A 15827-nucleotide genomic window follows, 5' to 3' on the forward strand; every position below is an offset into this window, starting at 1 on the left:
ATTTATTCCAATTTCTCTATCTGTAAACTTAGCTCTTGTTCTGTTCAAAGGAGCTGCACACAACAAAAATCCTGTCTAATACATACACCTTAAATTCTATTTCATAAATTTAACACTTATATACAAATATAATGCAATCATTATTATCATCCTTTGAGACCTACAATTTTTACTACATTCATTTTCTCTTGCAATTTCTCCCTATTAATGTTTTTGATATAACTTAATTGGGCTCTATACAACAGCTTACTCAGATTGTCCCTCTGAAATTTACATTTTTAAAGTACACTTTCCAAATATTTTCCCTTCCTACAGGCACTTTTGAACAGTTACTGAGTCACTCACATATAGTCCATTTCTGCCATATATCTTTAAATGTTGTAGTATTCCTACTGATTTTGAAATCAAACACCACTATGATTCATCATTCCTTATAAGTGACTGATTTTCCTTGATTGGAAGCTTTGAAGACTTCTGATCTTGAAGTTCAAAATTTTTACTAGGATATATTCAGGCGTGATCTTTTTAATTAATCCTAACCAGGATACAGTGGTTCCATAACTTTTTTATCTCTGAAATTGGAATGAAATAAGCAAATACTGAACATACATTTATTGATTATATGATCCAATGCCATTACTCATAGGTATTTACACAAGATAAATGAAAGTCTGTGTCCACAAAAAGATTTAAGGAAATGTTCATAGGAGGCTTATTCATAATAGACAGAAGTTGAAAATATATCATATGACCTTCGACAGGTGAATGGATAAACAGTCCATACAATGTTTATTTGTATTGCTGAGTAATAGTCCAATCTACTGATGCATGCAAGAACATGGATGAATCTCAAAAGTTTTTATACAGACATAAAAGATTGCATACATAATCTACAATTCCACTCATATGATCTTTTAGGAAAGGTAAAACTGTAGGGGCATAAAACAGATCAGTGGCTGCCAGATGTGTCTTGAGCATGGTGGTAGTTACACAATCACATATATTTGTCAAAACTCATCAAAGAGTACACTTTTAAAATGGTGAATTTTATTTTATGTAAAATTATGTACCTCACTAACCCTTATTTCAACAAAGGCTATCTTTTCCCCATTGCACATTCTTTCCTCCTTTGCTGAAGATTAATTGTATAATTATGGGTGAAAGGACTTGCTCTATAATAAAAAGTATTAGGAAGCCATACTAATTAAAATGTTACCTTTGGCATAAGCATAAATAGAGAATTTAGTGAAACAGAATCAAACTGATCATGGTACATAAAGGATGTTAACACGTGTTGGTTTAATAATGAAACCAGAAGAACATGACAGTGTATATCTTTGGAACACGTAGAAAAAGGGAGTCCAGGACTGACTGGTCTAGGGCAACATCAAGATTCTGTCTCTTATTTTTTTTTTAAAGATGTTATTTATTTATTCATGGAGGGGGTTGGGCAGAGACAGGCAGAGGGAGAAGCAGGCTCCATGCAGGGAGCCCGACGTGGGACTCGATCCTGGGTCTCCAGGATCAGGCCCTGGGCTAAAGGCAGCGCTAAACCGCTGAGCCACCCGGGCTGCCCTGTCTCTCTCTTAAATGTTCCTCTCCACGTTAACTATTTTCCTTCATGCAGACACTTTCTCCTGGCTGTGAGGAGTCCCATGGTCACCAATCCAAGAACATGATGTTCTCCTTTTACAAAAGTCTCAGGTAGGGCTCTTACTGGCCCAATTGGATCAAATGTTTTTCCCAGGAGTAAATGTGAAGGCAAGAGGATGTGGAATCTTTGGGAGATCTACTAGTTGCTATGTCATGAGGGCAAGCTAGTTATTAAAAAAAAATAAAGGGATGGAGTCCTGAGCAAAAATACTCCCTACAAATGATAACTTAGCACTTGATAAAGATGGTAGTTCAAACTTCAATCATAGTGTTGAGAACTGTTTATTCATTTGGGAAAACATTAGATCCATCTCACACCTTACCTAATCAGGCAATAACATTGAGACAGATCAATGGACAATTTAACTTAGTGTTTATTTCACCTATTTTAAATATAAGACCTACATGAGCTAATTATTTTCTAAATGCTTTTTCTTGCTTAGATGCAACGAAAGCTCAATGAATTAGACACTTGTTTCATATAATGGATTAGCAAATAGCTTTATTTCTAGTGGAATTCATCATGGAGATTTACAGGACTGAAAAACAGTCACCTCTGAACCAGTTACTCATGAGAACATATCCTCTCCTGAGGCTAAGGAATGTTAATATTTCTGAATTAACACCTTTTCAAAAAGATATACATGTAAGTTGGTTAAACCACCTTTAGCTCTAAGAAACAGAAAATCCCAGGCACCTGGGTGGCTCAGTGGTTGAGAGTCTGCCTTTGGCTCAAGTCGTGATCCCAGGGTCCTGAGATCCAGTCCCACAACAGACTCCTCATGGGGAGCCTGCTTCTCCCTCTGCCTGTGTCTCTGCCTCCCTGTCTCTCATGAATAAATTAAAATAAAATAAGAAATAGAAAATCCCAACTCAAATGGCATAATTAGAAAAAAAAAGATCTCATATATAGAAGCCCCGGTGTGAGGGGGGTTGATTCACCTGCTCAAAAGACACTGCTGACCCAACGTCTTCCAGCTTTGTGTTCTCCCATCCCCAGATACTACCTTAGGATCAAAAATGCAATCAGATATCGTATCCAAACATAAAAACATCCAGCAAAATCAAGGGCTTCTTTTTTTTAATCAAATGTTTGTTAGCCCCTGGGAATCCTGTTTCCCTGTATTTCACTGAATATTCTTCAGAGTTTTTCACTGGCCACAGCTGGGTCCGATGCATATTTCAAATGAGTCATTAATCAGGACACATTTTTCAAAATTAGGTTAGACCATGAGGACCAAATGTATAACATGGTAACTGGAGTTAATAACACTGTATTATAAAAACAAAACAAAACAAAACAAAACAAAACACTGTATTATATAACTGAAATTTGCTAAGACTGGAATGTAAATGTTTTCACCAAAAAAGAGGAGTGAGGTTAGTAAAAATGTGAAATGATGGTTAGTTAATTAACTTGACAGGGGCATCTTTTTTTTTTTTTTAATTTTTTATTTTTTTATTTTATTTTATTTTTTTTTGACAGGGGCATCTTTTTACACGTACACTTAAATCATCACATTATACATTTTAAATATCTTATAATTTTGTCAGTTATACCTCAATAAGCTGGAAAAAATTCAGGTTAGATCAATTATTATTCATTTCCTGAATTATATAGAAGATGGACAATGAAACAAAAACAACTGGTCTACTAGCATGGAGTGAGGGACAGCTGTTGAGTAGGTAATCAAAAGCCTGTAAAAGCTCTAACAAATCCACTGCTAGTCACAGAATAGCTAACACTTGTAGTATTCTATACAGTGGTTTAATACTTTTATATTTATTAACTTACCTGGTCCTTACTAGAACTCCGTGTAGTAGTATAATGTCAGGATCATCATTTTGCAAATAAGGAAACTGAGGAACAAATGTTAAGGGATTTATCCCAGGCCACATGGCTAATGTGCAACAGAACTGGGACTTGAGCCTAGGAAATAAAGTTCCAGAGTCCTTGCTTTTAACCATGATATCAGGGGCTCACAAACTTGGCCTACAAGCTAAATCTGGCCACGTCTGTTTTTCAATGGCCCATGAGCTAAGAATGACTTTTTACATTTTTAACAGGTTGTAAAAAAAAAGAAAAAAAAAGTGACAGAAAGCATATGTAACCTCTAAGGTTAAAGTATTTACTATTTAGCCTTTCACAGAAAATGTTTGCTAACTCTTGCATCATATCATGGTTGCCAATACCAGGAAGGCAAAGAACATATGGCATGTTATATACAAACAGTTCCCAAGTTACAACTAAGTTGGGTTTGGCACACTCAAACCTACTTAGATACCCCAATTAAACATTTCAGGATATTCAATGATGGGGCTTCTTAATGAATACATTTTATGGTGATAAGTACAATTAGCTTTCTGTTCACAGCAGTTTCTTAAATTCAGACTTGTGCTAGAAGTGAAAAATGTATACTTGGCCTCTGTATTTCCTATGTTACAACTTAAATGTATTTTCTAAATTCGGTTTCCCTCAGTAATCATTCTCTGAAATACCACAAAGTATGTTTTGTTTCACCTTTGTTTCAACAAAGTATGTTTTTGTTTCTGAAAGCTTTCAGAAAACCATGTGCTTATAAGGTTTTAGTTTATTATTTACCTGAGGCTCAATGAGAGAATTGAACAAGATACAAGCCTTCTTGTAAAGGCTTTTCTAAATTTGTTGCAATCTCAAGATTTCTTAACTCTGATTTCTCCAGTTACAGGCAATTTCATTTGTGGATTAGGTTTTGAAACATCAAGATGTTGAAAGAAATTTCTACTCTTGTGTGACTTCACCAACATACAGTGAGTGCTGACCCCTCGACAGAAGGAATTCTATATCCTACCCCCAAAGAGAACAGAGACTATAAAGAATTGACATGGAGGCCATTATATGTCAGACCAGAAGAGAATTACATCATTATACTCACATCCCATTGGCCAGTTCTCATGCACATCATCATGCATCTCATCTACCTGGATGCAAGAGCAGGTGCATCAGCAGGTGAGAACGACTTGTTCTGTGACCAGTTTGGTAAAAACATTGCCAGGTATCTCTCCTGTAGGAGTCCTATAATGTAAACTGAAGGCTGACTTCTGGTAGTTCTTCCTACATTCATTACAACCATAGGGTTACTTCCCTAGATATACTGTCAGGCCAAAAGTTCTGAGTTACAGCAACAGTTTCATCCATCTTTACAGTGCTTCTCTTCTGTGTGTGTTCTCTGATGTGTGGCAAGAATTGGTTTGTGGCTGAAGGTCTTCCCACATTCATTACATTTATAGGGTTTCTCCCCTGAATGAATCCTCATATGCTTAATGAGGGTCGAACTATCATAAATAGATTTTCCACATTCGTTACATTACATTGATAGGGCTTCTCTCCTGTGTGTGTTCTCTGATGTACGTTGAGGGATGCGTTCTGGCAAAATGTTCTCTTAAATTCTTTACGTTCATAGGGTTTCTCCCCTGTATGAATTCTCTGATGTTGAATGAGTTGGGACTTTTGGCAGAATGCCTTCCCACATTTGTTACATTCAAAGGGTTTCTCCCCAGTATGAATCCTATGATGTTTACTGAGAGAGGACTTCTCAGAAAAGGTTTTCTTACATTCTACACATTCATAAGGTTTCTCCCCTGTATGAGTTCTGATGTTTAAGGAGAATTGACTTCCCACAGAAGGTCTTCCTACATTCACTGCATTCCTATATTTTCTCCCCTATGTGAAGTCTTTGATGTTTACTGAGGGTTGACTTCATGTAATACATTTTCCCACATTCACTACACTCATAGGGCTTCTCCTCTGAGTGTATTCTCTGGTGTACAGTGAGTTTTGACTTTATACTAAAGGATTTGTCACATTCATTACATTTATAAGGTTTTTCTCCTGTGTGAGATCTCTGATGCACAGTCAGGTCTGACTTTTGGGAAAAAGATTTTCCACATTCACTACATTTGTAAGGCTTGTCCCCTGTGTGTGTTCTTTGATGCTGACAGAGAGCTGAGTTCTGGTAGAAAGTTTTCCCACATTTCCCATATTTCCCACATTCTCTCTCCTGTATGAATTCTTTGATGTACAGTGAGGGCTGGCTTATGGTAAAAGGGTTTCCCACATTCATTACATTTATAGGGTTTTTCACCTGTGTGCGTTCTGTGATGTACTGTGAGATTTGATTTTCGGAGGAAGGTTTTCCCACATATATCACACTCATGGTATTTCTCACTCATATGAATTCTAGGACGTTTCTTCCAAAGGACTGACTTATCACAGGTTACCCCACATCCATTAAATGTATAGTGATTCTTCCTTGAGTAAATTACCTGATGTAACATGAGGTTTGACTCATACCTGAAAATTTTCTCACATTCATTATAATCACATGATTTTTCTCCTGTGTGAGTTCCCTTATGTGTAATGAAGAGAGCATTACTGTGGAAGGCTTTAATGCATTCATTATATTCAAACAGTTGCTCCACAGTGTGAATCTTTTGTTGTTGAATAAAATCCTCACTATGATAGAAGATGCTCTCATTTTTCTTAATTTCATTAAACTTCTCACTAGTATGAGTTTTCTCATGATTAATAATATCAGAAAGCAATTTCTCATACCCATTGGCATCATCAGATTTCTTTCCTGAATAGTTTCTATTCTATTAGTGGTTAACTCTGACGTATTTTCTAAACTGATTCCATCTAGATTATATTTACCGGAGATTTTTCTAGAAGAAATACAGTCTATGTACAAATTAAATGTTTTCCTTAATACATTCTCTCTCTGTAATTACTTTCTTGTTATTGAAAAATGCATCTTGCCATAAATGTCTGTCTTGATTTTCTTTGCTATCATGCCATCAACTTTCAATTCTTCTAGAAATAAGAAAAACATACCTTATGAATCTGAAACTACTTCTAAAAAAATTGGTCTAATACACAAATACCCTTTATATACCCAGCTCTCTGGTTTCAGAGCCAGTCGTTTGGGATAAAAGTAATACTAAATCAGTATGTTCCATTCCCTCTACTTTTCTGAGCAGCTGGGAGAAGGAGGTGACAACCAACCAACCAACCAACCAACCAACCAAAGCTATTAAGCTACTGTGGTGGACAGGGGGGGAAAGTAAAATTGGCAATGAATGCACACATATTTATTGGGCCCTTCATGCATATACATTTCAAAATGGATAGAAGGGGGAAAATAAACATAATCCACAAATGAACAGAAAATAAAGGATTCAATAAGAGTGGATGAGTAACAATGAGTGGAATTCACAGTAAGATATGCTCAATAAAAAAATTATATAGTAAATGTGCCATGGAAAACAGGTACACAAGATTGTTGTTCCAAAAAACTATTAGAGGAATGAAGTGTTCAGAGATGAATTAGTGTCTAGGTGCTGATTTTGTTAATCCTACCTTCAACAAATAGCCAGAATTCTATCACTTTGCACACTCTGTTACCTCAAACCTAGTCTTTGGGGTGTCATTCTTCCTTACTAGTCCCTTCCTTCTACTCTGTACTTTCATGGCAATCTGCTTCCTGCCTCTCTCTCCAGTTAATACGAATTCCATAAGATAAAAGAACTTATTTCACCACTGCTCCATCTCTTTCATTTAAAACATGAGTGGCGGGATCCCTGGGTGGCGCAGCGGTTTAGCGCCTGCCTTTGGCCTAGGGCGCGATCCTGGAGACCCGAGATCGAATCCCACGTCAGGCTCCCAGTGCATGGAGCCTGTTTCTTCCTCTGCCTATGTCTCTGCTTCTCTCTCTCTCTGTGACTATCATAAAAATTAAAAAAAAACAAAAAACAAAAAAAAGTTAAAAAAATTAAATAAAATAAAACAAAACAAAACATGAGTGGCATGGGGAGCAAGTGTTCAATTAATACTGGTTAAACTAATTTACTAATTTCTGAAAAGAAAAGAAGTCCTTGAAAATTAGGAATAATGGAATGGAATATGGAAAATTGAATATGGAATGGAATATGGAATATGGAAAATTAGGAATAATGGAAAGGAATATGAAGCTAAGAATGCTAGAAGAAGGAGACTGACCAACATAAAATATTTATTATGACACAGGAATGAATTTCAAGGTACAAATAAAAGGGAGTAAACTCTTAAAAAGCCAAGCAAGAAAAGAGAACATACATGTGTGACAGTGTATCTGTGGTGAATTTAGGTATACAGCCTCATTATCCTTAGTCACTTCCAAACAAAGACTCTTAAAAAGGATTCTTAAAAACACTCCAAAGATGCATATTCCTGAAACCACCTGGGATCTAATTTCCTCTGGATTACTCACCTGGGTAACACTGGCTTGCAAATTCTTTCTCTAACACCCATGGTGCTTCTTGCTCTAACTTGAAGATCTCCTCTGGTTTGGTAATGCAATGTCCTGCTAATGAAAAATTAATTATAAAGGACATTTGAAAAGCTGCCTGGCTTTAGGAACTCAGAAGAAAAACCAAGGTCCAGCTTCAGGAGCTGCAAATGAAGTGAAGGGACCCACTGGAATCTTTCTTTTCTTTTCTTTTCTTTTTTTTTTTTTTAAGATTTATTTATTTATTCGTTCAGAGATGGGGGGCGGGGGTAGACAGGCAGACACACAGGCAGAGGGAGAAGTGGGCTCCATGCAGGAAGCCCAAGGTGGGACTCGATCCGGGGTCTCCAGGATCATGCCCTGGGCTGCAGGCGGCGCTAAACCGCTGCGCCACCGGGGCTGCCCCCACTGGAATCTTTCAATGGGTATGTGAAAAAACAAACAATATTCCTGGTGTCCACACCTAAGTATCATTAAACTCTACAAAAGGTCCACATGCTTTGGTAACAGCAAAAGGACAAGCCTGATGTTACTCAGAAAAGCTTTGTTTACCCAGTGAGATGAAGATACTATAGTTCTCCAACATCACATCCCTGTACAAGGTCCTCAGATCAGGGTCCAAATGACTCCACTCCTCCTTGGTAAAGTTTACAATCACATCCTCAAATGAAATTGATCCCTGTAGACATGTATCTGATCAATCAAAAGTAGTCAAAACTACATGACAGAAGAAATATATTTAGGAACCAATTCTTTACCATGTTTACTACTGAGTTTATTAGAAAAAGTTTTTACAGGAGACTTACCACAGTCCCTCTTTTGTTTTATATGTGGTGGGAGAATGAGAAATGTAATAATAATAATAATAATAATAATAACAGTAAACACATACAAACACACACAAGCATAAAAAATGCTATAGGGATCCCTGGGTGGTGCAGCGGTTTGGCGCCTGCCTTTGGCCCGGGGCGCGATCCTGGAGACCCGAGATTGAATCCCAAGTCGGGCTCCCGGTACATGGAGCCTGCTTCTCCCTCTGCCTCTGCTCTCTCTCTCTCTCTCTCTCTCTCTCTCTCTGTGACTATCGTAGATAAATAAAAAAACTAAAAAAAAAAAAATGCTATTAACATGAAAGTGTCCTGGTTTCTGTGGACATTAAAATACATAAAACATTGTTTCTACTTTCAGGAAGCTTACAATCTAGTAGGTATGCAAACTGGATTAAATGATAGCATAAGATCAAGAGAGAACTGAATTTGGGACTTTAATGGTACAAAATGCCCTAATCTCTGGTAATTTTGGCATTTTTCATTTAGATAAGAGTTCTCCAAAGTATTTGATGACTCACCCTTCAAGGGAGGAAAACTTTTAAGCATCAAATTGGCACAAATTTGTGGCAATGTATTGATATGTCTGAATGTTTCTCTCTACAGGTAGTCCATATTTTGCATAGTCCTGACATACATGAATTTCAATTACCACAATTTATTTACTTAAGTAACAACAGTCCCCCAACAATACAATCAGATTTCAGTTACTATGGTATCTGTGAGTAATCACATAAAGTACAAACTTTGCTGCATGCTCTTCAATCCACAAATCACTACATAAATAACAAACATGAACAACGATCAATTGTGTCATTTTTTTCAAAGTCTGCTAGTGACTGATCACTGCTTATCTGTTACTCAGTCCGCACACAAACAACAAAACATATGTCCCCTTCTTGTCTCCTAGCAATATGGCATTTTGCAAAAATGGTTAAATGGTTTGCAAAAGAGAACTGGCCAACAAAAATGAAAAAGCAGCAAAGAAATGAGAAGTGATTATGGTAGAAGCGAAACTCAAACTAAATATAAATGGAGTTTTAGAAGAAACACCTGACTGTGGGGATGTTGATACTGCTTCCATTTGAGACACTCTAGATCTACAACCAAAAAATCTTAATGAAGAGGTACTCAGTACTAAATATTAGTTACAGTATTTTTTAATTTTTATATATATATGTAGAATATATACATAAAATATGTATACATATGTATCATCAATAGATTTTTAATGTTTTAACAAATATTTTTAAAGATTGCAGAACTACCCCAATGATTAAGATTGCTTTGTATGTTTTCAGTGTACATGCCAATTTTTATAGCCCCACACTATAGTGCAAAGTAAGAACTACCTACGGGTCCCATGTATGTGTCTGCATACATTCAGTATATAGTACATATAGCCACCAAATTCATCTAAGTTCAAAGTGGGCAGTGCGCTGATTGATTGGCTAAGGAATTAACTAAAGTATTGTCAGACACTCTGGGCATTTGCCACTCTGTATAAACACAGCTGATGGTGAAGGATAAACCAAATTTAAAAAATATTTTAGGTAAATGCTTCAGGGTCTCTGGCAATGGCCAATCAGCCAGGAAGAAAATGGATACTGACTTTGTTTTAAGACAGGTTTCTGATGAGACAGATCATGATGGTCTAACTGTATAGTATAGGAAATCTCCACTTCACAAATCAATAATCCCTTAAAGTTGCCTATATACTCTCTGCTGATAACTTGAAAGGAAATTCACCAGGTTTTATCTTTCTAACAATTTCCTTTACAAATATTGAAGTCAGTTCTTTCACCGAGGAGAGAAAACATAAAGGAACAGCATTCTACATTTCTGAATAAACTCACAATAGCTACATACATGAATCAAACCAAATCTTCACATATAAATATAAAGAGACAATGAAGGTTCACTAGAAATTTAGAACCAGTAAAACAAAAGACATGCACCAGATAAAGTGAGAAAGTATGAAGAAAACAAACTATATAATTATTATGATTCCATGAGTTTTAAAGACACTGGAGATGAAAGTACTCAAAAGAACATTACTTCACCTCACACCTATGAGCAAACAAAAGCATTGGTGAGGCTGTGGAAAAACTGGAACGCTAGTGCACATTGGTGGGAACAGAAAATGGAACAGCCATACAGAAAACAGTATGGTGTGTCCTCAAAAAATTAAAAATAGAATTGTTATTAGTTTGCTAAGGCTCCCATAATAATAATGGGACTTTATTAAACTGCCTATTAAACTACTCTAATAAACTACCACATGCTGGATGGCTTAAACAAAAGAAATTTATTTTCTCACAGTTCTGGAGGCTGGAAATTACAGAGAATAACCAGATAGCTTAGTCATGTCTACACACTGCACCTGTTAATAAAGGATTTTTAAATGTTTATCATATTAAAAAACAATTCCAATCATTTCTATAGAACATGAGATACGGAAGAAAGGGAAAGTAAAACATGAAAAGGTCTGTCCAGAAAATAAAAATTCCTGATGCTTACAGAAAAAGTACAAATATAAACTATGTTAACTGTTTCCAGGAGAACCAATGGAAAAAAGTAGACTACTGAATTTTCAAACCACTGGAAGGGAGAAATAAATAATTGAAAGAGAAATATTAAAGAAAGGAAAGAAGATGGGATAAATAAAAATACAAATAAAGATAGAGGAACTAAAACTAAACATCATCAGTGACCACAATAAATGTGAATGAGTTAAATTCCCAATATAAAATGAAATCTCATGTCACCCATAAAAATAATCCAGACAAGTGCTGTTTACTAGTCACATGATCACAAGTATGTATATACTTATTTTTATGTGTATATATGTATTTACTTATTCACATACCACATAAATATCTATATACATATGTATATATGTATACATACACACACACATAACAGATAACTGTTGTATCTTCTTAAAGGGCTTGTGACAGTTAGTTTTGTATGTCAACTTGGTAGACTACAGTATCCAGTTATTTCATAAAACACTTGTCTAAGTGTTGCTATGAAGTATTTTCTAGATGTGGTTAGTATCTACAATCAATTATTTTAAATAGATTACCCTCAATAATGTGGGTGGACCTCATCCAAACAGTTGAAGGCCTTTATGAGCAAAAACTAAGGTTTCCCTCAAAAGAAGAAATTCTGCCTCAAGACTGAAGCATTAACTCCTGAGTTTCCAGTCTGCTGGTTTGTCCTTCAAATTTTAGATCTGCTAGCACCTACAACCACATGAGCCAATTCCATAAAACAAATGTATACTATGTGTATTCATGTATCTATATTATATGCTACCTGTACACACACACATACACACACACATCCTATTGGTTCTGTTTCTCTGGGGAACATGGATACAGGGCTTACAAAATATTTATTTTTCTTCATCTTAGTTTTTATTCCATCCATTCTTTCTCCTGCCTCTCTCCCCAAAACCACCAGAAGCTGAAAGAGATAGGGGATGGAGTCTCCTCTGGAAGCTTAAGCAGGAGCACATCCCTGACAACACCCTGATTTCACACTTCTAGCCTCCATGACATGAATAAATAAATTTCTGCTGTTTTAAGCTACCAAATTTGTGGTAACCTGTTATAGCATCCACAGGAAACAAATACACCAACTCTTTGCAAAAACCATATAGAAAATCAACAGTTTGCTTTGCTCAGTAGGAATACATCTGACCAGCAATAGCTCTCACTTAAACAAGCATAACATTCAGCTTTTGAATTTCAAATTGGGTGGTTGTCCATCCTTTTTTAACTATAAAAAAAAAATCCACAGATGATTAAATCAGTCAAGAAAAATAAGGTAAGAACTATAATGGACCAAAGATAATCACATTAAGCTTTGCTAAAAGGCAACCGGAAAAGGACAATAGTGTGAAGCAGACAAAAGAAATCATCAACTTGAGGGGCACCTCGATGGCTCAGTTGAATAAGTGTCCAACTCTTGGTTTTGGCTCAGGTCATGATCTCAGGGTTGAGAGACAGAGCTCCACGTGAGGCTCCATGCTCAGCAGGAGTCTGCTTGAGAATCTCTCTGTCTGCCTCCCCACCTCAAATAAATAAATACATCTTTTAAAAAAATCATCCACTTGAATCATCTAAGTTATGCTTTGGCCTTCTCTCTGCACCTACTAAAAAGAACAATCAGAGTTGAAGATGATGGGCAGCATTCATTTCAGACTTGTTAACTGCAGTTGTCAACTACCTTACTTTCAGGAAGGCAAAGAAGTTTTTCAGACTTTAGGCCAGGAAAACTTTGTGTTCCATGAAGAATTACTTTTGTTTATTTTTGTAGTCAAATCAAAGCATCTTCCTTTTGGACAGAGTATCAAAGATAAATTTGCACAAAATTATTGTTATAAAAATTACTAAAAAAAATTACTCTTACATAATATGGAAAAGAAATTGCCACACAATTAACATGTTGACCTTTCCTTGCTTTAGATCTGTTAACTCTATGATAGCTTTTATCATTTTTATCCTTCATTGTTTTACACAATGGAAAACAATGTGAGAAATGAAAAGCAGCTCACCTGGGATTTGTTCTTTTTCTGTTCCTTTTGGTAAAGTACAGAGAAGGTTGAATGTACAGCTATGGGAAAAGAAAACAGTAAGTCATATGATATTTGGCTACTACAGACTTTTGAGATTCAGCTCCTAAAACCCCATGCCCACCAGCTGGTTAAATGTTACCCTGTAAGAATAAGTACTTTGGCTCCTGAGAGAGTGAGAAAGAACCACGTGCAGAGAGAATTCACATGTGTGACTCTGACAAGAACCATAGAGCCTGGCTCAGCAATTTTTCACTGTTTACTTCCTAATCATTACTAATTTCATGTTTCTTTTAGAACCAATGCAAAACTAATTTAACAAATATATCAAAAAACAAATTGTTATTTTTCATTATCAATGTTGTAGGAAAAAATACTCAAGATAATTGTTTACTTACATTCCCGCTAAGTTATTTATCCTTAGAGTTCTAGAAATCACTCTGTAGAAATGAAGTTGTTTTGTGGACAGGCCTACTTTAAAATCCGTGTCTAAGTTGCAACAGAATCTGGTGATAAGAGTCAAGGTTTCTCAGCCCTGAAATTACGCAGACACAGATGACCCTATTCTATGCCTCTATAATGTCAGGGTAGATAGAGCTGTAGTATACCTCTAAAGGGACATAGAAGAGCAGGTCAAAATCTAGGAAAAGTGAGTGGAGGTTGAAGGCAAGGGATATTTACTAAGGCTGGAGGTAGAATTCCTCAGTTGTGCCTAGTGCTCTCTCCCTACAGACCATGCAGACATGAACCCTCTAATGAATTAATATTTTCTGTTATGCAACCTGCCCCTCACCCACTACTCTCAGTGTCCCACTCACCTATTTTTTCTGAAGCTTGGTCCAGACTTTTCACCATCATCGTGAGACCCTCTGAGTATGGGGAAAGTGAGGCCATGCTCATTCTGAGCAGAATAAAGAGCTGCTACTTCAGATTATGAAAACCAAGGCCTTGCTCCTTACTACCAGTTTCCTGCCTCTGCTCTAAAGCTGTGGTGAGAAATCTGAGGTCAGAGGAGCAATCTTCACGGTGGGATTCCTATTCCTGGGGCTTCCTTCATTCTTACTTCACAAAAGCTGCTTTCTTCCAAGGGGGCTGGAACCTGGCCTTAAAAGACAAAACAATTTATTTAGAAGTTTGACTCATGGATCCAAATCTCAAAGGCCTTACCTGCCTAAACTCTAAGGCCACTGAGGATGCTGAAAGTTGGACAGTGCAATAGTCCCAGCAACAGTTAGGCAATTCTGACCTTGAGTTCTGAGATGCCAAGAAATACCAAAATACATGACCACAGGGTGCGATTCTGCTCCACACTTCGAGGTTGCTTCCTTGGAACCTAAAGAAATACAACGTTGGTTTTAGACAAGGTTGTCTACCAGAACTGTGAGCCCTTGAGTATTTCACTTGAGCCAGCTGAGCCTCAGTTTCCTTTTTTGCCAAAACAGAAAACATTTACATAAAGACCGTTATTGGGTTTAAATAAAATTTAGCCAGTGACAAGGAAAAATACCTTCCAAATAGCTACCTTGTTACCTTAACAGCTAATATCAACTAAGCTCTGTTCCGAACGTCGAGATTTGATACGTATTTTTAAAAGGTGTGTAAAAAACGTAATCTTCCAAACAATCCCACGTGGCATATGATATTCTTATTTTACAGAGGAGGAAACCTCGTCTCACGTGGCTCGGCATCCTGCCGGCAGTTGCCAACTCACAGCCGGCTCCACCTGGATCCGGGGCTCTCGTCCCCTCCCGCAGCCACGAGGACGCTGCGGCCCCACGCGGACGGCGCGGCTCCTGCCGGGGGCCCAGCGCCCGGCCCAGCCGACCGTCCCCGAGGCCGCCCCCACCGCCGCCCCGCGGGCCCTCGCCCACCCGGCCGGGTTCACCCGCCGCTCCCACTCGCGCGGCGCCAGCCTCCCGAGCGCCCCGGCATTTCCTCGGCGGGGAGCGCGAACCCGAGGCAGACGCGCGGAGAACGAAGTACGCATGTGCGCCGCGAGCCTCGGAGCCCCTCAAGACCCTGGGCGGACCCCGCGCCGGGCGGGCGACCGAGCCTGGGACTACGTTTCCCATAAGCCCTGGCGCCACGCCCGGTTTGAGGAGTTTCCCCTGAAGGGCAGAGGTCGCTCTCAGGGTTTCTCCCAGGGCCTTGTGGGGCCTGGTCGTTTCCGGACCGCGGGGCGCTGCCAAATGATGCAGTGTGACGCGAGGCTGTCGAAGGCATCCGTGTAAGAGAGTAAGCTGTAAAAAACGTGTCAGGGACCGTTAGGGGGGGGACCGTGAACTACATGGCTACAACATGAAATGGTTCATTTTGTCAGTTGGTCAGAGTAGAATAGTATCTCCTTGCCTCCAAATTCACGTCCATCAGGAGCCCTAGAATGTGACTTTACTTTTGAATAGGGTCTTCGCAAGTGTCATTAGTTAAAATGGGGTCATACTGGATTAGGGTGAGCCCTAA

At 38.0% G+C, this 15827-nt stretch overlaps 1 protein-coding gene across 13 annotated transcripts; it reads right to left on the bottom strand.

Annotated features, from left to right (window-relative positions):
* Positions 1–597: 597 nt before the first annotated feature.
* LOC112672029 (zinc finger protein 248-like) lies at positions 598–15437 on the bottom strand. 13 transcript variants are annotated; one of them, XM_049103588.1, is made up of 7 exons: positions 15239–15372; positions 14614–14700; positions 14186–14471; positions 13350–13408; positions 8511–8637; positions 7941–8036; positions 598–2925 (listed from the first exon to the last, which is right to left on the bottom strand). In XM_049103588.1, exons 3-7 carry the CDS (start codon positions 14265–14267, stop codon positions 2852–2854), a joined length of 438 nt encoding a protein of 145 aa, XP_048959545.1. In that variant the 5' UTR covers positions 14268–14471; positions 14614–14700; positions 15239–15372; the 3' UTR covers positions 598–2851. The 13 variants fall into 13 exon arrangements, 8 of the variants coding, with proteins under 8 accessions (XP_048959545.1, XP_048959543.1, XP_048959544.1 ...); XM_049103586.1 differs by lacking the exon at positions 598–2925 and adding an exon at positions 4636–6505 and having other exon boundaries at positions 7941–8033; XM_049103587.1 differs by lacking the exon at positions 598–2925 and adding an exon at positions 4636–6502.
* Positions 15438–15827: the final 390 nt, after the last annotated feature.

Source organism: Canis lupus, chromosome 28 (assembly GCF_003254725.2).
Source record: "Canis lupus dingo isolate Sandy chromosome 28, ASM325472v2, whole genome shotgun sequence".
NCBI lineage: Eukaryota > Metazoa > Chordata > Mammalia > Carnivora > Canidae > Canis > Canis lupus.